The following is a 23,465-nucleotide window of genomic DNA, read 5'->3' as shown; positions in this document are numbered from 1 at the left end:
ATTTACACCAAATTACAAAAAGCATGCTTTCTGAGCAAAGATATAGGGCCTCACTATGAGTTTGGCGGTTCGGAACCGCCCAACTCCCGCACCTCCAAACCCATGTAGAAACCACCTGCCAGATTAGAAGTTTTCTCCTGTCTGGCAGGAGTTTCTTTTGCGTTCCCAGGGCGGTGCCTATGAAAAAGTCACCGCAATGAGAACATCAAAGGCAGTACCTGCACAGCATGGACTGCTGCAGTCCATGCCATGCAGGTACTGGTGTGAATGCACCCAGGGGACATGTTATGCCGCTGTCTGCATCCACATGGCGTGAGGCACGAGGGGGACCTTTGCTTTCTCACCGCCACATTTTTCATGGCAGTTGCCCACTATGAAAAGTGTGGTGGTGAGGAAACTCGTAATATGCTTGGCGGGGCCGCAGCATCCCGCCAAGCATATTACAGCCTAAATACCACCACCATCACAACCAACGCCAGCGCATATATTGCAGACCAGCTCATCATCTCTGGTGATTCACAGCACACCTGCAGCTAGGACATCATCAAAATGCAGTCCAAGAAGTGTTAAAAAGAAAAATACAAGACAACAACCCTTTATCATGTATGCACCCAGGATCTGGAACAACATCCCCAAATCAATTACAAAATAGAAAGGAGGTAGTTACCCCCATAAAATGGTGTGTGATATGTACGCTGGAAAAAACAAAGGTTAAAAGGGGTGGTATAGGTAGGTGAAAATGTTAATTAAAACCCACCATTGTAAACAAACAAAACCACTGAAATTCCACTGTTATAGTTATCTCAAGTAACTATAACTCATGCCATACATTAAATAGAACTCACACACCTGTCATGCACAATTTGTTATCAAATATGTCATTTCAGATGTTGCAGATATATTATCAATGATGGGAAACAAATGTGGGATCACGCTGCTTCACCTCCCAGCAGGTTCGCCCCTAAACATTATGGTGGATGCAGTTCATTAAGCGTGTGTACTTGCACAAAAGTTCTTTCGAGTGTTTCACCAGGTTGGTGCAGATCAATGCTTGCCATCTCTAAACACGTGTTTCTGGATTATTATCCGTCATCAGTAGAGATTAGGCATGAAAATATTTGGGGTTGCTGAGCAGGCTGCCAAAGTCTTCTCGGGTCACAGTACCTCTCCAGGCGCCCAGGTGCCTCTCTACGAGCTCATCAGTTCAAAGCGGCTTGAGGGAGCCTTTTAAAAAGGAAACAAATGTGGGATCACACTGCTTCAGCTCCCAGCGGGTTCGCCCCTAAACATTACGGTGGATGCAGTTCATTAAGCGTGTGTACTTGCACAAATGTTCTTTCGAGTGTTTCACCAGGTTGGTGCAGATCAATGCTTGCCATCTCTAAACACGTGTTTCTGGATTATTATCCCTCATCAGTAGAGATTAGGCATGAAAACATTTGGGTTGCTGAGCAGGCTGCCAAATACCGGACCTGATATAAATGTTTGGCAGCCTACTCAGCAAACCCCTAAATAAAGACTGTATTCTGTACTGACGGCGGTTAATAAACCAGAAACACGTGTCTAGAGATCAGCACTGTCTGCACCAACCTTGGCGAAATACTCAAAAATATCGGAGCCAGCTACAAGAGACTGCATTTATCAGAATGGCAGTGGCGAACCTTGCCTGAGAGGTCAGCGGTGTACTCCCACATCCTGTTGTCGTTTTAAAGTACTCCCGTGAGTCATTGAGCTGACGAGCTCGTGGATGAAGCACCTGCACGCCAGTGAGAGGTACCGGCCCTGATATAATGTTTGGCAGCCTACTCAGCAAACCCCAAAATAAAGACTGTATCCTCTACTGGGTGAACCTTGCCCGAGAGGTCAGCGGTGTGCTCCCACATCCTGTTGTATATTATCAATGATGTTTCAGAGCATGTCATCAGAGATGTAATATGCGAGGTAATTAGCTATGCACTCCAAGGGAGCAAATTATAGTTACTTTAGGGCACGAGTTATAGTTTTTTAGCGTTTAAAATAGTGTTTTAACTTCCATTTTCACCACACAATATTGTCTCTTTCACCTTTATTTTTTTATTAAATTTGAACGTTTTCTTTTATAGAATGCAAGACAGATATTACTACAATTCCTAAGCATAATTTCACTTTAACCTTTGTGTTCTTTCAGTGAATTTCTCTGTAAGATGCCCACCGCCGTGCGCATTGTGGAGTAGGGCGTGCAGCTGACTATGTTATGTAACAATATACAGTATGCCTTTTTAAATAAGGTAGACTCGCTGAGTTTAGCAAATGGTTGGAACACCAAAATATAAAAAGTGGCAGACCTATTGGCTTTATCATGGGGTCAGCTGACCTATTAAATAAAGCTGACCTATTAGCTTTGCCTAAACATCACGAGGGCCTGGTAAGACTTGGGGAGGAGTGCCACATGCCCTAAAAAATTGTAATGCGCCGATCCACCTGGCCATCCTCATTCTGAGGGGCTTAAACATCAACAGGGTGAACCCCATTTGTTTTTTTAAGGCGCCATGGATCTTCTGCACATCCTTGGTACTTCTAACAAATGTTTTTTAAAAACTACGTTTTTGGACCCAAAGAGGTCCATTTGGGTCTCCCCACCAGGCCTATGGGTCTGTACGCGTACCGTACAGAGTACAGTAAGATTACTGTGAGCTTACTGTACACTGTACGGTGCGCGTACCCCCGCGATTTTCCGAAACAAAAAAATTTGGGGGGGCCTTGTGGGACCCCCTGAGCAGGCCTAGGGGGTCAGGGTGCTTCTACCCTGCCCCCTTTTTGAGTTCTACACGTTTGTTTTTCTGCTTTCCTGTGCCTCAGTCTACCGAGGCACAAGATGGCTGCCAACAATTTCTGTTTTGGATTGTTGACAGACAGTGGCAGCCAATCAGCATGCAGCTCATACTCGGGAAGGTACAGAGTACAGTAAGGTTACAGTGCACTCACGGTGTGCCACCCATAGATATATAATTTGGGAAAATTCAATTTTCTCAACAACTACTGGAGCGATTTTCACCAAATATAAAAAAGGCACTACTGCATACCAGTCCCTACCATTTTGCCAAGTTTGGTGTAATTCCATTCAGCCGTTCGGGCTGTAGCCGTGTCTAAAGGTCCTATGGAAAATTGCATTGGGCTACATTTCACATTCAGTTTTTGCAAAAACTACTGGAGGGATTTTCACCAAACATAGCAAAGGCACATCTCCATACCAGTCCCTACCATTTTGCCAAGTTTGGTGTAATTCCATTCAGCCGTTCGGGCTGTAGCCGTGTCTAAAGTTTCCTATGGAAATTAACATGGGAAAAACACGTTTTGGGACCCCCCTTTTTTCTCGGCCCCCGCTTGATGAATCCCCCCGAAACTTTCAGAGAAGGAGCGGAGCGAGGCCATTTTAAGGAAAATTACACACAGATTCCTTAATCTGCGCCAAAGTTATTCCCAATAGAATGTTGGGGATTTCCTATGGTAACTAGGTCCTAACTATATATACCTACTGCCGACCGCCAGTAGGTAATATATATATATATATATATATATATATATATATATATATATATATATATATATATATATATATATATATGGTACACCCCCCTTGAGCAGTGTTGTTCTAAATTATGTATTTTCTGATGTTTCAGTGATGTTTTCTACAATGTCATAGAACATGTCACAAGTGATGTCATTGGTGAGATATTTAGCACTGCCTGGTGAGGATGCGAGTTATAGTTATTTTATGGCACAAATTAAAGTTACTTGAGATGACTAGAATTGGTGAATTTCAGTGGTTTTGTTGATTTAAAAAGGAATGTTTTAACTGACATTTTCATGCAAGTATACTTACCCTTTGTTTTTTCAGTTAATTTCCACTTTTTTAACGTTAAGTAAGATGTTGAAAGCAGTGTATGGCTTGTGGTTGAGTGCATGACCAGCATCAAACCCCTTGTTGGTGCACGGCATTTGGTCATGCCTGCCACGGGGTTGGGCTAAGAGCCAAACCATGCGCTTAACCTCCTGCAAGCACATCAGCCCCCGCAGTGGACAAGCCTTGGAAGTGCACAGTGTGTGGTTGGGTGCAGGACCTGGCGTCTATGCATATTTGCCTTTGTGTGTGTTTGATGGGGGGTTTATTTTAGGTTCTATCCTGGTTCTATTCCTTGTCTGTTCACCCTGCTCGAGCCTATGAGCTGGTATATCTGCAATAGCCTGAGGGCCAAGAGGTACTGAACTGGGTCCTGATCTGGAAAAAAAGTCCCCGATATTGTACTTATTTGGAATAAAGACATTTCCAGACAGAACACACGGTGAACTGTTGCGACTACAGGAGGACGGTGCTCACCTTCTCATCCTCCTTGTACTCCAGCTGTAGAGAGTGGTGGACCATGCAGAGCACAGTGAGGATGAAGTACAGCAGCGAGATGATGCTGTGCAGCCAGAGGAGACGATCTCTATGAGAGAAAAGGGAGAGCAGGGGGTGGGAAGGTGATGCACGCAGGGGAAGGAGGGCCAGCAATGGGAAATACAGAGGGTGAGAAAAGAGGGAGTCCAGAAAGATTGAGAGTGGAGACAGGGTAGAAAGAGAACAGAATAATGGGAGAAAAAACAGCAAAATGTATGGGTAGAGAGGATACAGCGTTAGAGCAGAGGGACAGTAGAGAAAGGACAAAGGGCAGGGAGAGAAGAAGCAAGGTAGAAAGTGGAGAGCGCGTAAATGGAAAGAACGTGAGCACCGAATGGAAAGAACACAAGGATGGCAAACACACAGAGATTGGAAGAAACGGATAGTAACAGAAATAAGACCGAGTGAGTAGGATGCAAAGAGTAAGGGGGAAGGTTAGGTGAAGAAAATATGGGAGTATGAGAGACAATGGGGAGTGAAACAAGTGAAGGATTCAGAGAGAAATAATGAAAAAGAGGAAGGTAATGGAAAAGTTAAATATTGGAGTGTTGGATAGAAGTTGAGAGAGGAAAGAGAAAAAGTTGTGGATATGAAATGGGTAGTAAAAGGTTTGATGCAAGTGTATCACAAGGAGGATGAGATTGATTACAGACAAAGAAGAGCAGGATTATTAAAATGAGAGTCAGGATTGGTGGGAGTAAAGGAGGTGTACACGAAAGAAGAAAGAATGAAGTGACAGTTACTCATGTGGATAATTCACAGAGCAATTCAATAACAAAGTCCATCCCAAGTGTACCTCCCCTCCGGAAACACCACTCATTAACGCTGACAACTAACAATCTCATCCCAAACAGGCTAGTAATGGTCCAGAAACAAAAGGTACCCAGCAGTAATGGGGCTTCCCACCACATCTGAGCCCAAGCAAGCACCGTAGCTCTTTCCACTGCTAATCCCCAACACCCACTGAAGAGCCACTGAGTGCACTGCACACTACAGACTGCACACTGCACAGCTACACTCCAACATCATGAAAATGAAGAGTAAAAATAAAAACTGGAAAATGTAATGAGGAAAGTGGAGAGAATACATCTCTCTTTTGCATGACACTACAAAAGCCTGTTACAAACATTGCTTGCACGGGATAGGACTGTTCTCTCAATGGATGGTTCAGGTTATGTTAAATATGAGGACACCAGCTGTGGACAGGGGTATGCGTACGTTGAGGATTATTTTTAGGTTCAAGATTATTGTTGTATTTTGGGTTAAGCCTGGGGTTAGAGTAAGGTTGGGTTTAAAGCTCTGGTGACGGTTGTTTATCGAAGATATAATGGTTTATAACTGTTAATGAAATGTAAAATGCACTTTGTCAGTATACACTTACATACTACAGTTTAGTTCTCGTGTCTGCATAGCTGATGTAATCAGGGGGACTTAGAGTGTCATTTATCTTGCTTTATATGTATTTTAGTCGCACGATGTATTTATCATGCATTTTCTTAGGCTTGTTAAGTCTTTTTTAATTTGCATTAGCCGATGCACTTATTATCATTATTGTGCCACAATGTGTATTGCATGCATTACATTTATGGGGTGTTTGATAATATGCTTTTACTTCATAGTTTCATATATTTATTTGAATAGATGGTGCTTAGGAGAAAGGACAATAGATTAAAGATTTGACAAGAGTGGACAAGGAAAGTCTCACATTTCTCTCACCTTACATAATAATCATGAAGTAGATTTCTCTCAAAATAAGTGGCTTCTTAAGTATAATACTCTATTCACAACCCTCTCTGAGGTTGGGAAAGAAACTATAACATTCCAAATATTAGAGCATCGCAGCTTCAAGTTGTGCTATACAATGCTATCTCCAGCTCTTTGTCACATAATATATTTTTCAATACAGATAACTTAGCCTGATCTTGTAGACAACCCTACAAACTGAAAAACATGTTCCTATCCTATCCCATCTGATCCTATCGAAATATTTAAAGCCTCATAATGACGATACTTTAATGCTTAGGGATTTGACATAGGTATTCTTTCCAAGACATCGGGAACCAAGTGAGTCAATTACGTTTTTAGGTGATTGAATCAGTACAGTCCAGGATGGACCAATACAGTAACGTAAAACTGTAAAAAGAGGAACATATTGGATTAGATTTTTATCCAACTTGCACCCCAAGGTCTTAATGATTGCATTGAGATGGCATGCTTTCTTCGAGTACTCAATTATTAGATTGTCAACCTAGAAATCATTATGTTTACCATGTTTATAGTTTTATACTAGATATTTTTTTTGTATGTTGAAGCTATCAATTTCGTTTGCCAGTTTCAACCATCTAGTAGTTTTTCCTAATTGTACATAGGTGGATTCTTTTTATGTCTAAACCACTTTGTTGTAATTTACAAGATGTTACAAATTTGTGCCTGCTACTTTTTTCTTATAATTTTTTTTACTTCATTTCTGAGATACCATATTGCTATTTTTTTGGTAAATGGTCCTTCCAATATGGAAATATTACCACTAGAACAGTTAGTGTGAAAGACACAATCCTGGAACCAGACTTCTCCTATGTCTGGTTCCAAATCATTTCTAATGTAAAATGGCCACTGTATGTTATTCATCGCCTTCAGCCTTTGGATAATGGTATTTGTTCCATCATTTGATCAGCCGCTGGCGCCCCCTGGAACTTGTTATATTGATTCCTGTGCCTGTATGAATGATGAGAGTAATCTTCCTACTATACGCTCACCTCTTTATAGAACATTTAATTACAATAAAGTCACTGTCCGTAACCCAGCTACCTCTCCTATGACTTGTTGCTTGTCTTTGACCCTGTACAGCGCTCCACTAACTTTAGGCTAGGTTTGTGCTATAGAAATGTCGTACATATACACTATGATTGGTTCCTCACATTCGCTACACTGAAACTCAGAATATATTTTAAATGTGCAATGCTCTAATGTTAGGACAATTAGAAACATTGACATGTTCATGATTTACAACTGGCGTGCTTGTTTGTTTAGTCCGTGGTTGCCCAAATGAGACATGAATATTTGTCCTAGTATGTTCTCACATAGAAGAGCAACTTAATTGGTTTATAGGACTGTCCCCCATACTCACTTTAGTCAACACACAGTCAAATTCAGGACACATTTAATTAGTGTATTGCCATTGTATATGTGTGCTTGTCGTATATATATATAAGCGTAATCATGAATTAGTGAATGCCTGTTGATTTAACATATAGAGCCTGTAGCAAAGAAATGGTATATAAGAAGATTTGAATGGGCTCTTCAATATAATCATTTTGCCATTAGACGTGTGAATATTATTTGGTTTTACAATCGTAGTATACGTGATTGGCAATCAGGATATTATTTGGAACATAACATGAATTTCTTGAACATCAATTCTTTGATGAATATTGCTAGTAGGAGGTTGCTTAATTATTAATTGCATAAATATTAGGGCGTTCCCCAGCTGCTTAGTCCCCTGATGAAGGGAGAACCCCAAAATGCAGTGGAGCATGGACATTGACGTCTTTACATTTTGACCGATAGATTTGTAATGGAATAAAATATCGCTTTGATATGAAACCTTTTAAAGAACTGACAATCCTAGGTGCACAGAATGCTGTATGGTGAGAGACACAGAGCCAGACTACACTGAGTGCAATATTCTTTCATAAGATTTACATTTTGTGCTTATGCTATTGTTACGATTTTAGATGTTGGCAATTATTCTGTTTAATTTACTCTGCATTAATTTAGGCTTACAATAAAGGCTTTAGGATCAACAGTGTGAATTTCCTGCATGTCTGGGCATTTGTTATAAAACTGCTGATAATGAAATAAATAGGCCTGAGAGGCTCCAGCATTGTTACGCACCCTATTCGCCTTATTTCAAGGTAAGTTGAAGGAGATGCAGGGATCCTAATTTCCTCGTTTCTTCAGGCAGGAACTAGTATGTTAGCCCACACCTGCACTATCAAAGAGCCACAAAGGATCTTCTTGGGTTGTCTTTACATAATGATTGTAAAAAGTAACAGCCCCCGTCCTCCCCAACACCTGTCAAAGGGGTTGCTTTCGAAGAGAAGTGTTTTAGGTAGTGGCCTGTTGGACTCCGCGAATCAGCAAATGCTGGGTTCAGACATTCGTTCTTCAGTCAGCTGTATGAAGTCTGTAATACGGGTATGTCTAGCAGAGAAATGTTACAATACAGAAGTGAATGTGAGAAAAATCTCTGTCCTGAATCTGGCATGAAAACTATGAACCAAAGGCTGTAGGGACTTTGAGGGCCCAAGGATCTCTGGGAGCTGTTTTTCTGAAGCAGCTGAGGTTTACGCTGGATGGTGGACAGGCAAGAGGAGGCAGATGTGGAAGAGAGAAGACAGCAGGTAACCTGCTGAGGAAACCACGTGTAGGAAAACCATGAGAGAAGAGGAGGCTGACAAAGGTCTATGTATGGGTAGAGAAGCTATTCCCACCATTACAATAATTTCTGTGGGCTATTCCTCATAAAATAGGCTATTCTTCATAAAATAGGCTATGTCCACCATAATGAAGTCTTTCGCAAAATCCAGCTACTCAAAATGAATTTAAACTATTTTTATACATGAATCTTCTCTGGGTGTTCCTGAGTTCAGAGTCCATTGTGTAAACTTGATCTTTTATATCTGAAACTGCAAGGCCCATTTTGCCTTTCTACACTTTTCACTGAATTGTAACGTATCCTACTTTCTAAACAACGGCTTGTAAAGTGACAAATTGCCTTACCAGAAACAGTATTTCTGCTCTGCAACTACCTTTCATCGTTGCAACCCCGACATGCCTTTTGTGCCAATACCACATCTGTCCAGTTTTCACACAACTTTACTGAACAACATCCCCTGCCGCCCTAAACCGGATCAGCTGTTGTAGAAGTTACAAAATGTAGTCATAAGGCACACCAGAGACCAGAACATTGTCCGTCTTCCAAACCTGGACATTTTGCAAAGACCTTTGTCATGTCTATGTTAGGAATAATAGATGGATGCTTCAATACTTATGTAAAATGTTGAGTTAGTGCCCACTTCAATAGAAACAAAGGTATATTAATGTTGCACAGTCACAGTTTTGTGTACTAAGCATGAAGTGTGCTAAATCTTCATCGTACACTAAATTAAGTGCCTTTCCCACATTAAATGAGGGTTTATTCATATTGGCGGAGAAGACTAAATATGAAAAAAGATCAGCTGATTGATTCACTATGCGGGTGCATCAAGAATCATTTTAACTGATGAAGGGTGGATGGCATATTCCGCGGACCAGAAATAGCAAGGTAAAGACACGTAATTTCTGAAATAAGTTAAATTGACAGTGACAGTTACAATTTGGTAACATGGTTAAAGCACCAAACACTTCAAGAATGTATGCTGATTAAACCTCAAGGAGGGAAGACTGGAGTGGGCTTTCTGTGAGACGCAATGCACGCCTAACCCTTTCTCATGTAAAATATAAATCAATACAATACAGTACAACTTTAATATAAAAATAAAACTACAATAAATGAAAAATGAAAGTGCATACATAGAATTCACATGCACAACTCAAACTGTACCACTGAAGGAGGAAGGGCCTTATATAGTGTCAAGAATAGGCAACCTAGCAATTCACCATTTGTGAGGGACAAGAGGGGGTCCCCCGAACCAAGAACAATTCTTTCACAGACTCTCAAACTAAATTGGAAAAAACATCCATAATGAGGACAACATATGCTCTGCTCTCAGATCCTGACACTTTGACAGAAATCGGCCAAACATCATCACTTGAGCTATGGAACAAGAAAAGGTCTTGGAACGCATGCATCACATTGCCATTACATCCCCAGTGGTAGAAGAGGCCCCAGAACCTGCTAAGACACTCAACAGCTATGTGAAGTCAGATGAGGTATCATAACCACCACAGCAATAGACCAACAACCCACATCCCTCCCATAGTCTAGGGTTGTTTCAACATACTGTGTAGGCACATTAGCAATGGTGGTGCGGCCAAAATGAGCTGGGCTGTCACCTGCAAGAAAGGAATGAAAGGTACAGTGTCAGTGTTAGGTTATACATTTTCATTACTGAATTGAGATCTTAAGACACAAAACTCAATACCTATACCTAAACTGGAACATTGACAGGTTATTTCACTTCAAACATCCATTGACATGCACAACACAAAGTAGCAGTGCCCAAGGTCTATGCCATTATAAACATTTACACATCAAAGATCAGGTGCTGTGCACCCTGCTCAGCAGCCAGGAGACGGTGGATGTGAAAGGAACAGCTGGGAAGCAAAGTAGGAAAGGACGGGAACCAGAAGAGAGTGGACGGGAACCAGAAGAGAGTGGACGGGAACCAGAAGAGAGTGGACGGGAACCAGAAGAGAGTGGACGGGAACCAGAAGAGAGTGGATAGGAACCAAGTGGAAGGAGACTGAAAACTAATGGAAAGAAGGCTGAGACCCTTGAGGAAGAAGGCTGAGATTTAAAGAGAACCAAAAGGAGATGTGGATAAATGGAAGGTAGATTAAGAGCTTAAGTTACCGGCATGACATAGATAGGCCAATCATTTTATCCCTCACCTACAGCAGGATGCAATACTATCTAGGTGCTACACCCACATCAGACATTACCCTTCAAAAGGCATTTCCTCTCTCAATGGAGATGAATACTGGCATCACCTTTAGAAGTGATATACCATGTCTAGATGAGAAAGGCATTACATCCCCAGCTTACATGAAATCAGTCAGAGGAGGCTCAACCCAACCCCTCCAATACAAATCAGGAGTTAACCCTCCTCAGAAGTGACAACCACTCCAAGGAGGCTCATCTTCCAGCTTCTCCCACCAGACAACAACTATCAATAGGTCCTGTAGTCTATTTGCATGCCACAGTACATCTTAACCGCATTCATACCCAGCAGGTCTCCAGAGAAGTTGACTGGTAGGATCACTGCAATGGAGAGTACGCACATAATCATCAAGAGCACAAGCACATGCCGCTGGAATGAGAGGTAGGTAGTGGCATCAACACCGCACTTGTTTTGGATCTCCTCATCCCTGCAAAACAGAAAAAAAAGTCAAGCTTATAAATTGAGCTTAAAACTTGGGGCAGCCCCATTTCAGCAAACTTGGGAACTGAGATAAAAAGATAATAAAAAGTATTTTACATCAATCAATCGGAACTAATAAAGCACAGATTTTCACCACGGGGAGTATCCAGGCCAGGGATGGCTCCTCTGCTAAGGCAGAGGAGTGTCGCCCCACTAAGTATAAAAAGAAAATTATAATAACATAATATTACATTATCATTTTCTTCTTCTGTAAGGAGCGAGCCAAGATGGGGCAGGGTTGGGCTTGTCACAGGGGGGAGGAGTGGTTGCTGCTGCACAAAGTGTGCAGGACGGTTTGGCTAGCAGTCTTGGGCTGGCTAAACCGTAATGCACACTCAGCAATGGCTGTATGCCTCGGTGGAGAACATACACAGTCTCCCATTCCCCGTCTGAGTGCCGAACCACAGCGCTCAAAACAATCACGACGCTGCTGTCATGGTGACAACAGCATCATGGTTGGCTTAGGTGAGTCTGGGAGCCTGGGTGCTGCCAGGAGCCAGGAGAACAGTGAGGACAGAGAAGAAGCTATGGCTGGTGACCAGCAATGACAAGGTAAGTCTTCTTTTTTTTCCTAAACTACCCCTCCTCCTCCTCACCCACCACCGTTCCCTACCAGCCGCCACTGATCCAGGCACTGGAGTTGGTAAGAATTAGTCAAAGAGCCTGGTCTAGAGCCCCTTCCTGAAGATAACGAGTGAGGGGGGAGGTTCGGAGGTGGAGTGGACGTCATTCCAGAATTTGATAGGTAGGAAAAAGAACGACCTCCACTGCGGCTGTGCTGGATGCGGGGAACGTGTGCGAGGAAGGCCGAACACAGTTGGCTGGTGGAAAGTCAGGCGGTGGTTGATGTAGGAGGGTCCGGCATTGTGGACTGCCTTGTAGGCGTGAGTCATGTAAAAATTCATAGCGGTTTGCCCTAGTGATCCCACATAACCTGGGTGAAGGACAGTATAAACAGACAAACTGGTATACTGCTGGAACCAATTGTAACAAAAGTAATTTACACTGCGAGAATATAAATTAATCACTGACGATGAATTTTAATTTACAAAGCATCATTTATCGTGACTTATTATCAAGCAGACTAATCATCACTCGTGCTCTAGGTACCTTGGAGGAGCATGTATGGAAAGAACTAACATTATACATTGTAGATATACGCACAAAATTCAGATAACAAAAAGAAAAAGAACATATGACTAAGTTTATAAAACAAAACATGAAATGAAAACAATAAATGCACCAACTAGAAACTTTACTTTAGTCTTCCAGTTGTTTAGACAATTATAGCTGTACTTTTCATTTGTAGCACACTGCATAGGGGAAGTAGTCCATACAGATGACACAAAAGGGACAATCTTTCCCTCTGAGACCTAGTGTGTGTCCCCATACGTTTTTAGTGTATTTGAAGAACTCCTCCTGGTTAGAAGTGTCAACGTGTTTCGGCCATGTTACTTAAGGCCTCTTCAGGACAGTGGAAGAGTGAAAATACTAGCATATGCACTGCAGGGCGGGCAGAAGTAGACCACTGGGGGTCTTTAGTTGGTTGATCCACCGGAACCGGCCAACCGCAAAGGGATGAACAAATTGAGGGAAATTTGTTCATGTCCTTCATAGTACAGATAGCCACTATCATGCGGGGGTTTATGGGATGGCTGAGAGGGTGGTCGCCATGGTACAAAGTAAACATATGATAGGAAAAGTCATGGGAAAGTCTGATGAGTGTGCCATAGCCTTGGTGGCGTTAAACATTCTGTAAGAGCAGTTACAATCTCTTACTGGTGTGGTTGAAAAGTCTGGTAACTAGAAATCAAGCAGAATATGCTTCAATGTTTGCAGTTCGGGCTGGACTGTTCCCATGAGGCACAGGGTCAGACTGATTTGCATATGCCCATGTCTGAACTGGGGTGGGAGAGTGGGCTAAAGAACGGTGATGGATCAAACCCAGATCTGTTGACTGGGTGTGAGTGTTTGATTGGTTAAGATGCTACGTCCATCACCACCCCCTTTTGTACCTCAATGTTTGCAGAAGCAGGAAGCTGTTCCGCTTTAAATACCTCTTATTTAAACTGGAACACCGATCTGCTTATGCAAACTTTGGAGCATATTCTGGCCAGTTCCTGCAGGCTCGCCCCTATGGCAATGATCATCTGAGCCATCTGATAACCAAATGATATTGGCAATCTGTACTACGACAGACTCGGACAAAGTTCCCTCAGTCTGTTCTTTCCTTTGTGGTTGTCCAGTCCCGGCAGATCGACCACCTAAGGACCCCAAGTGGTCTCCTTCTGCCCGCCCTGCAGTGTATTTGATGGTCCACCGCCCTGAAGGCCGTGAGTCAGCAGCTTGAACTGGTATCTCTTCTGGAAGGGGAGCCAGTAGAGGCTTCTGAGGTGGGGGGTGGTGCTGGTCCGTTTGGGGAGGTCGAGGATGAGTCTGGCTGAGGTGTTTTGTATGGTTTGTAGTCATTTGAGGAGATGGGAGGTGGTTTCGGCATAGAAGCAATTTCGGTAGTCCAGTCGGCTGGTGCCAAGGGCTTGGGTCACTATTTTTCTTGTGGTGGTAGGTATCCACCTGAAAATCTTACGTAGCATGCAGAGGGCGTGGAAGCATCAGGAGGTTACTGTGTTATCCTGGCGCTTCATAGACAGGTCGCTATCCCGGATGATGCAGAGCTTGCAGGTGTGATTGGTGGGGGTGGGTGAGGGTCAGAGTACCGAGGGGCCACCATGTGTCGTCCCATGGGGACGAGTTCTTTTGCAGATGAGCAGTTACGTATTGTTCGTGTTCAGCTTCAGGCAGTTGGATCTCATCCAGTCAGCAATGTTGGTCCTGGTGTTCTGGAAGCCTAATCTGGTGGTGGGGGTGTCTTTCATGAGAGACAGGATGAGTTAGGTTTCGCCAGCATATGAGATGATGTCGAGTCCATGGGTGCGGGCAATGTAGGCCAATCAAATCATGTAGGCACTGAAGAGGGTGGGGCTGAGGGAGGAACCTTGGGGGACTCCGCAGACGATGTTCTTGGGTTCAGAGGTGGAGGGCAGATGTGATGGAGTCTGGTGATAAGGGTGTGCTGGAATATGGTATCAAAGGCCGCTGAGAGGTTGAGTAGGATCAGGGCTGCTGTCTCGTCCCTGTCGAGGACAACACTGATGTCGTCAGTCTCGGTTATCTAGGTGGTCTCGGTGCTGTTTTTGGAGCGGAAGCGGGACTGGGTGGCACGCGGTAGATGGTTTCCTTCCAGGTGGTCTGTGAGCTGGATGTTGATGACTTTCTAAGTGGATCAGCAAGATGTAACAGTAGTTTTTGAGATCACTGTGAGTTAGCAGAGGGTTTCTTCAGGAGGGGTTTCACCTCTGTATATCCAGGCATCAGGGAAGGTGGCTGTGGTAATAGTCGAGTTAAGGATGTTGGGGAGTGTGCTGCTGATTTCCTTCTGTCCCAGGTTGAAGGCTTGGTGGGGGGCAGGGGTCTGTCTGGGCTCCGGAGTGGATGGAAGTCATAATCACTGTGGTGATTGATGTGGTGAGCGGTGTCCTGTCGGTTACATGGCTGTGGGGGTCGTCGGTGTGTGTCAGGATGTGGCTGAGGTCAGTTGGCTGCGTGTTGAAGTTGCTGTAGATGGCTGCTATCTTGTTGTGGAAGTAGTCCACCAGAGAGTCGCAAAGGGCTTGGGAAGGATGAATCATGGTCTTGGTGGCAGACAGAAGAATTCTCTTACGATGCTGAAAAGTTCATTTGTGATTGGTGCTGGCCTTGATGCAGGTGGTTAGGGTGTCATTTTTGGCTCCCTTGAGACGGTGGTGGTATTTGCACAGGGCAGACTTGAAGGTGGTAAGGTCTGAGGGGTTCCTGCTGGAGGGCCATGTTCTTTCCAGTCGCTTACACGCACGTTTGAAAACATGGAGATTTGGGGTGAATCAGCTGGCGTGTTTGCTGGGTCTACTGATGCCGGAAATTTTCATGGGCACGATTGTGTCGGTGAAGTTGGAGATCTAGTTGGAGACGTTTCGGACTTCTAACTCAAGGTTGTTGGTGGTGTGGGGTCTGGTGGTGTTAAGGGTGGCAGTCCATTGGGCCTCTGCTTTTTTGTTCCATCTGCGGCAAGCAGGAGTGGGGGAGGGTCGTGATGATTGTGGGATGGAAAAGTGGACAATGCTGTGGTCTGTCCAAGTGAGTTCTGTGGCATGGCTGAATTTGATTCTGTCGCTGGCAGTAAAGATTGGGTCCAGGATGTGTCATGTACAATGTGTGAGGCTGGTGACCAGTTATGTGAGTCAGATGTTGCTCATGCTTTCCAGGAGGTTGGCGGAGTTGGCGTCATTGAGGTTGCCGAGAAAAATGTAGTGCTTGGAGTCTATCGCCATGGGGGCAATTAAATCAGCGATGGCATTGCAGAAGCCTGGGTGGCCGGGGGTTCCTCTGACAGTAGTGTTCATGTCGGTTCAGATTTGGAAGTGGAGGGGATCCATGTCACAGTCTTGGGTCATCTTCGGCAGTGGTGCATTGGAGGGTCTCCTTGTGGATGATGGCAATGCCTCCTCCATGCTTGTTGGCGTGGTCTCTGTGTATCATCTTGTAGCCGTGGAGCGTTGCGATCACGATGTCTGTTACTGTGTTCGGTGTGAGCCGGGTCTCTGCAATGAACATCACATCGGGGCTTGAGGTGGTGTTGTTTTTTTCCCAAAGCTTAGTGGCATGTTTGCAGAGGCATTATACACTGAGTAGCATGCACTGGAGCTGTTCTGAAGGGTTGGAGGTTGGCTGTGTAGGTGCAGCGAGGGATTCGGTGTTGCAGGCAAACCGGCATTGGTGGCAGGCGAAGAGTCCGTCTATGTGTCTCGGGGAGGAAATTCAGCAGTTGTTGTGGCTAGGAGCTCGGAGGTGGTGTAGTGATGGGTGGCAGGAGATCCAGGGTTTCTGGTGCTGGGCGTGTTCCGGACACAAAGTGGCGCAGGTGAGCTTGCCTTTGGCGTGCGGGGGGCACACCTGTGGAGCAGCCTTCATATGTAGTCATAGGAGGTGGGAAGGGCTGACAGGGAGACAGGATACCAGAGGGAAGCAGGAGTGGGGAAAACTGTGGGAGCGGGTGGGTCGGTCGGGTGGGTCTAAAAAACAAGACCTGCTCGACTGTGTAAAAGGCCACAGGCAAGCAGTGCAATTAAATCAATTAAGTACAAAATAAATAAATCAATTGCATGAAAATACAATGTGGAGCTAGGCAAAAAGAAAATCACAAGAACAAGTGAAGTCCACAATAAATAAGAGAAGCTAGGCAAAAACAAAATCAAAACAACAACAGAGGCATGCAGGGACCGAACCTAGGAAGAAATCGAGGGCTGAGGAGTTGTTCCTCAGTTCACAACGCTATTACAGCAGCCAGGGGGGAAGTGGTGCACAACACCAGGGAAACTATACAAGTGAAGAAAGTTCTCCAGCACTGGCATCTTTCCAATGTTTACAAACTTTGATCATTCTAGCCATTTATTTGGTAATTTTCTATAGAGTAAATGAGATTAGAGCATGCAGTAGGGCTCTACAATTAACATAGGTAAGAAAGCACAACGCATCTGTTATAAAAATACATCATGCACACCCCATAACCCCAACAGACACTTCAAACACATACAAAACCACTATGAAGGGTACAGGCTAGTTACACGAACGATTAGATTAGGGGTGGCAAAGAAGAGTTTGGGAGAATAAATCTTAGTGAGTGGATTAATGGATTAAAGCTCAAGTCAGCTGTTGTGTGGTGGACTCCATCAGGCGATCCCTGGGATTGAGAGTGATTTTTTAACACTGCCTCCTCTTGCTGGAACATAAGCATTCTTCGTAGCAGATGGCCATCACACTGAGACTTCTCTGTACAATGATTAGACTAGTTTTAGTATACACATGAAAATCCGCTACATTTTTTCTTTTTAAGTTCTATCCCTTGAGGCCATCTTAATTTCTAGTCATTTGCAATATGTACAGTGCAAATTGTACACACTTCACCAAGGAGGCTGGTGAATCAACTGATCTGTGAAAGATAAAGCTGGAGAAATGTAGATTCAAATAAATATGTCTCGTCTGACATTGGATCCATTATCCATTCACATGCTTTTTAAACAGAATATACAGGACGGTGTGCCTCGAAGGTGAGACAGTTAAATTTCAAGAGACAAACGCATTCAATTGTTTCCTCTCAACCCTGATATCAGAGCTGAGAAGCATGTCATTAATGTCTTACAAATGTCTGTGCAGTAACTCAAACAGGTAATCTACAACTGGAAGTAAAGCGAAAGAATATGAAGTGGCCATTGGAATGCAGCCTGCTTTATCCTATCAATTTAGAATCTGAAAACAGAAGAGACCAAAAATAAAATGGGTAGCTTACAGATTTAAATGATGTACATGCCATCATTTCATTCTGACAACGAGCAATATTGAACAAGTGAATCTATGGAAGAACCATAGATCCTAGGGGTGTCGGGCATGTGCTTTGGCATCCTTAGGATGCTGCGGAGGTTTCTTCCTCTGTTATCCGTGGAACATAGGACGCTGACAGTTCAGGCTCTGATTGGGTCCAGGTTGGATTATTCCAACATTCTCTACCTGGGCCTTCCAGAGTACTTGCTGCAGCGCCTTCAAGTGGTGCAGAACGCCGCGGCCAGGGCAATCTTCGGCCTTAGTAGGCGCTCTAGTGCCTCGGGCTTGCTGGTAACGTTACATTGGTTGCCCATCCGCAAGAGGATCGCCTTTAAGGCTCTGACCTTGGTCTATAAAGCTCTTCACAAGGGGGGAGCTAAGTACCTTCAAAAGAGACTGGTCTTTTATCATCCGACCAGGTCTCTGAGGTCGGAATCCCTGCACCTTGCTGTTGTCCCTCGGGTAAAGAAAGCGCGCCTTGGCGGGCGCTCTTTTGGATTGCTGGCATCTCAGCTATGGAACTCTTTGCCGCTGGCCCTGCGGGGAGCCACTAGCTTGCTGGTTTTTAGGAAAGGCCTTAAAACGTGGCTTTTTACTCAGTAGCCGTTCTCTCTTGAATTCCTGGCTCACTGCTCTTTTAGTCTTTCTTTTGGTGTTATGTTATTATGTTGCAGCTTCTTTGCCTTCTCCAATAAAAGCGCCGGGACACTCTTTTTGAGTAGCCGTGCGCTATAAAAATGAACTAATAACATAACATAACATAACATAACATAACCAGTATTTATTCCCACAAGCACAAAATGTAGGAATGTGGAGAAACAGAAAATAGAATTCTGGTCTACTCGCCTTAACAACTATGCTGCATCTTTTTTTCTGGTACAGAAAACTCATGCCCATTTTGAAAATGTGTTAACAAGTGTCCAAAGAGTCGAATGCTAGACACCTATAACCTGTTAAAACGGACCCCCACGGGGGTGAGTAGCACACGCACATTGAGATGATGGCTTTCTTCATGCTGCTCTGCAGATTCTTATTCGTTCTTTTATGGACGTTGTGTCAGTAGAGAAAGTATTTACTCAGTCTGGGAAGATGTCTCTGGATCCCGCTGTCAGGGGCGAAGACATAAGAGAATACATCTACAAATGGTTGAGGAATAAGAATGGGAAACTACCATTCTTGAGGTATGGGGGAGAGTCTGTTCGATGGAGGATACTGAAGACCACGGAGCTAATTAAGGAACCTAGGACTACCTTCCCTCAGAGAGAAGAGAAGGAGGATAATTAGGGTTAATGCGTCACAGGAAAGTGTTTGAAGACTGGGAGGAGTAACCCTTTTACAGGGCTGCACTTGAGTAACAAGAGGGATTATATTTCACAGGGATGGGTTTGAAGACCAGTTGGTATTATATATTACAGGAAGAGGGTTGAAGACCACAATGAGTGGGTCTCAAAACAAATTAGAAAGGAATGCCCTCACAGTAAAGCATTTGAGGACAGATTGGAGGACCAGGAAAGATAGTTCCCAACATTTGTTGAATCACATTCCAGCTTACGTGCAAATTCCGTGAGGAGTTTGAGGGTTCTCATCCCCTAAATTCTTAAAAAATGAGCCCAAGAGCAATAAACAGCTTGTGTATATTTGCTGAAAGAAACTGTATGTTGTAATAGCAAAACTAACCTATTCAAACTAAGAAAAGAGTTGGAAAAATAAATTGAACTATGTAACTGAGCTTTGTCTGCGCACACTCAATACAACCAGATTGTTGCTTGATACAAAGTAAACAAAGAGAACTCTTTCAATGAGGGCACTGTTTTTTTCATTCAATAAGGAGACTGGTTTTTGATACGGTTATTATTTTTATGGACAGTGTGGAAGAGAATTTGGAAGAGAATTTGCTCGCCGGAATACTTGGAAGTAAAACGTTCAAATATTTCACTGCTGGTTACAATCCTATATTGAACAATGTAATTTCTGAATAGAGAAGTAAAGTTACTACTCAAAGTGGGTTTGTTGCATTACTTCAGTCTACATCAGAAGTCTCATATAGGGAAGCTAGCAGGCAGCAGACAACTTGCAGAAAAGTATAGTCTGCCATCTACCTGAGCACTAGCACATAGAAATATTCCTTTTTCAACCGTTTGACCCTTGATTTCTCATCAGAAGGTAAAGAAGAAGGTTCTGTGCTATTAAAGTAGGAAGAATAATGTTCAGAGAACACAGGCTGATGGTACAAACACAGCAAAATCAGATAAGTTTACAGAAAAAACAGACCCTCTGCCACAACAAACCATGACCCCAGGTGGTGGCCTTGTGGAGAAGGTCCTGGACCCCAGGTGACCAACCTACCTGCCATGTTGACACTTCCGCGTGGACCACAGCCACTTACTTCACTAGTTTCATGCCCTCATATTCCTTCTTCAAAATTCTTTTTAACTGTCCCTTACATGTTTACTATGAGTGTTGTCTGTATTTACTCCTTATATATCTTTACCCGTAATAGACCCTCACATTATTCCATAGCATGGCTTTCACAAGATCCATACTTACCAATACTCTGCCACATATTACATCGCTCTCAGAAACTGTTCATACAGACTCTCCTCACTGCACAATACAGGTATCAAGATATTCCTAGCCACTGCATTATAGAAAAACAAATTTGGAAGGCCAGATGACAATCTAAAGCTTTTTTTCCTTCTGAAAAACCATTACTTACTTCATATGATATATCGATGTGAGCCATGAGCAGAAACCCTGCAGATAAAAGTCAGAGAAAGAATAAGAGGTTCATAAAAGATAAAACAATAATCTGTAAACTCTAAAGGACTGAGGACAAGTCAGTAATATAGCTCAGTTTAGCAGCCACTATAGTGAGCTAGATGCAATCTAAAAATAACAGATTCACATTTTGGCATTGACGGCAGTATCGGGTGAAAGGTTTGGAAGACGGCCATTAGTGACTATGTAAAAGATAACAATACAACATAACATTCTACTCACAACTCCTGCAGTCATTGTAGAGACAGCTGAGAAATCCTAAAACAACATTTACCATCCAATTACAAATACATTTGATGAATACATGTGCCTGTCTATCATTCTATAGTTGATACTTCAAGGACAATCCATTAGATACTATCACCATTTACACCCTTCCCCCACATATCCCATAGTTCTAAGGTAATCATATTCATCATCTAAAACTTCATCCCAGACATGCACCTTTCGACCTTTAAGCAGCTAATTCACCTGCATCATTTATCTGTAAACCAAACCCATGCCTTACAGTACTAACTAAAGATGCATCTTTAACTAAACCTGGTGTTACTAGCCTTGATCTCTCTACTGCCATCAAGTCATGGTCACCTGATTCCATCTAGCAGGAGGATGTGAAATTGCTTTCTAATAAGGTACTGTGTATGGACATCCTTTCATCACTATGGCTGTGCTTCCATTTAGGTGCAAGCTACTCATCCACCTTAGTTGCAGTCAAGATCGGATCATAGAGGCAGATAAAACCAATAATGAATTGTATGAGGGTGAGAATTGGTTACAGAATTGGAAATATAAGTCCCGATAACAGTAAATTAGTTAATGTGCTAAATTCATGTGAACAAAATTCAACCCATAAACTTGAAAGAGATATCCCTAGATACAAGTCTATAGGCAAACCGGTTTCTAAAAACCTTTCTCCAAATTAACCTTAATTTTTAGGAACTGCCTTCAGTAATATCATGCAGTAGGTAGAGGACATGGTGAGCAACGCAGTCGCTTACATTTTAAGAGGCCTGTGTCAGTGAATCCCAGCACACTCATTGGATTAGATTCAAATAAGATGGTAAACCAAGGGCTAATGGCTGACTGCCAAAATTAATCTGCCAATGACTCGATGTTTAAAAAATTCAGGCAATAACGGTTTGAATTCTCGCTCTTCTGGACCATGATTAACATGACCAAGGTGATCTTCAAGGACACATTTAGACGGGGTGAGACAAAGGGATTGAGACTACAAAGGGATTGAGACTACTACTACATCTCCACTGCCAGTCATCAAAGGGAGGTGGAGCCGATAAATACTTGCTATTGGACACAGACATCAGGTTGTATATCAGGACCAACTTCTCCAGAAAAGCAAGAAAAGATTTCAAAGCCAAAAAAGAGTCCTGAAGGTTGATATAGAGAAGTATCTGTTTAGACATTCTTGGGACACTGATCAACAACTACCTGTAGGGTACATCCCTATCTGAGGTATTGTGTATCTGGATAAGAAGGATGGGGATGGACATACTTGGAAAACAGTGGAGGTGAAATAATCTAGAGCCGCAGAGAATTCTGCCTGAATCACTCCTCAATCTTGTACAGAGAGTGTACAGTTATGCAGAAATGTAGAGTTTTGCAAAGTAGATGGTGAAGAGCCACTACAAGAGAAAGACTTTAGCTAACATAAATTACGTTTAATTGTATAAGATGGTTTATTAGTAGGAGTTTTCTCCCACTACAAAACTGCCCATAGGTATTTAGGACTGGAATATTGAAACATGTAGCGTGGTAGAGGAGCTATGATCTTGTGGCTAGAGCTGCCGACATTTGAACTGGGGAACCAAGTTCAGGTTCTGGCCCTGGCCTCGGCTCAAGTTCATGCAATTCCGGCCAAATCACTTACGGCCGGATGTAGGTGGCCCATTAAAGGTCGGTAAACCTGAAATTCGGTAAATTTCAGGCTTACCGACCGGTATTGAGCCATTTCTGATGTAGGGGATGATTCGGTAAATACCGATTCGGTATTTACCGAATCATTATTTACCGAATCGGTAAATGGCATGTACGAAGCACTTTTAAGAGTGCTTATGCGCTGTAAGGATTCGTTATTTACCACCAACTATTAGTTGCTGGTAAATACCGAATACCTTTGAAAATGCAAATCTGTGCATTTTCAACAGTGCCATGTGGCAGACATAAAATGTGTGCCACATGTGCACACAAGCACTATTCAGGGGTGCAACAGAGTGTCAATGTGACACCCTGCCACCCTTGAATGTTTACCTATTTTACCAAATCGGTATTTACCGATTCTGTAATTCACATTCATTTCTATGGGCCTCCATATAAGGAAGATTTAACAGCAGAAGGAATGCTGCAAAAGCTACCATTTTTGTCAAGAACATTCAAGTAAAAATGTATCAGTACAACACTGTTGTACACCCTTCAAAGGGCTGCATTCATTCAATCTAGAATTATTGAATTAGCAAATTACTATCTACGAGAAGGGATACAAGAATTTTCCATTGCATGAAATGTATTACAGCATTTGGATTAGTAATAAAATATTGTCCACATGGAGAAATGCAAAGGCAACTCTAGACTTGTGTTTCATGTTGTTTCTTTTTCATCAAAATACTCTGCAATATAACTTAGTTTAGGCAGGAGCAAATCATCAATTTCAAATTAAACAAAAGTGCTAAGAAGACACAAGTAGGAGGAAAAGGACA

At 43.1% G+C, this 23,465-nt stretch overlaps 1 protein-coding gene across 4 annotated transcripts in view; it reads right to left on the bottom strand.

Moving 5' to 3' along the window:
* The window catches only part of TMEM63C (transmembrane protein 63C), a 739,018-nt gene that overhangs the window by 359,093 nt on the left and 356,460 nt on the right, over nucleotides 1-23,465 (bottom strand). For all 4 annotated transcript variants that reach the window (XM_078659954.1, XM_078659953.1, XM_078659951.1 and 1 more), the window contains 4 exons: nucleotides 20,693-20,730; nucleotides 11,367-11,509; nucleotides 10,423-10,474; nucleotides 4,358-4,466 (listed from right to left, as the gene is read on the bottom strand). In XM_078659954.1, coding sequence (XP_078516080.1) covers nucleotides 4,358-4,466; nucleotides 10,423-10,474; nucleotides 11,367-11,509; nucleotides 20,693-20,730 — 342 coding nt within the window. The remainder of the gene's footprint in view (nucleotides 1-4,357; nucleotides 4,467-10,422; nucleotides 10,475-11,366; nucleotides 11,510-20,692; nucleotides 20,731-23,465) is intronic.

The sequence above is a fragment of the Lissotriton helveticus genome, chromosome 9 (genome assembly GCF_964261635.1).
Source record: "Lissotriton helveticus chromosome 9, aLisHel1.1, whole genome shotgun sequence".
In the NCBI taxonomy this organism is placed as follows: Eukaryota; Metazoa; Chordata; class Amphibia; order Caudata; family Salamandridae; genus Lissotriton; species Lissotriton helveticus.
This window is presented reverse-complemented; position numbering and strand designations above follow the sequence as displayed.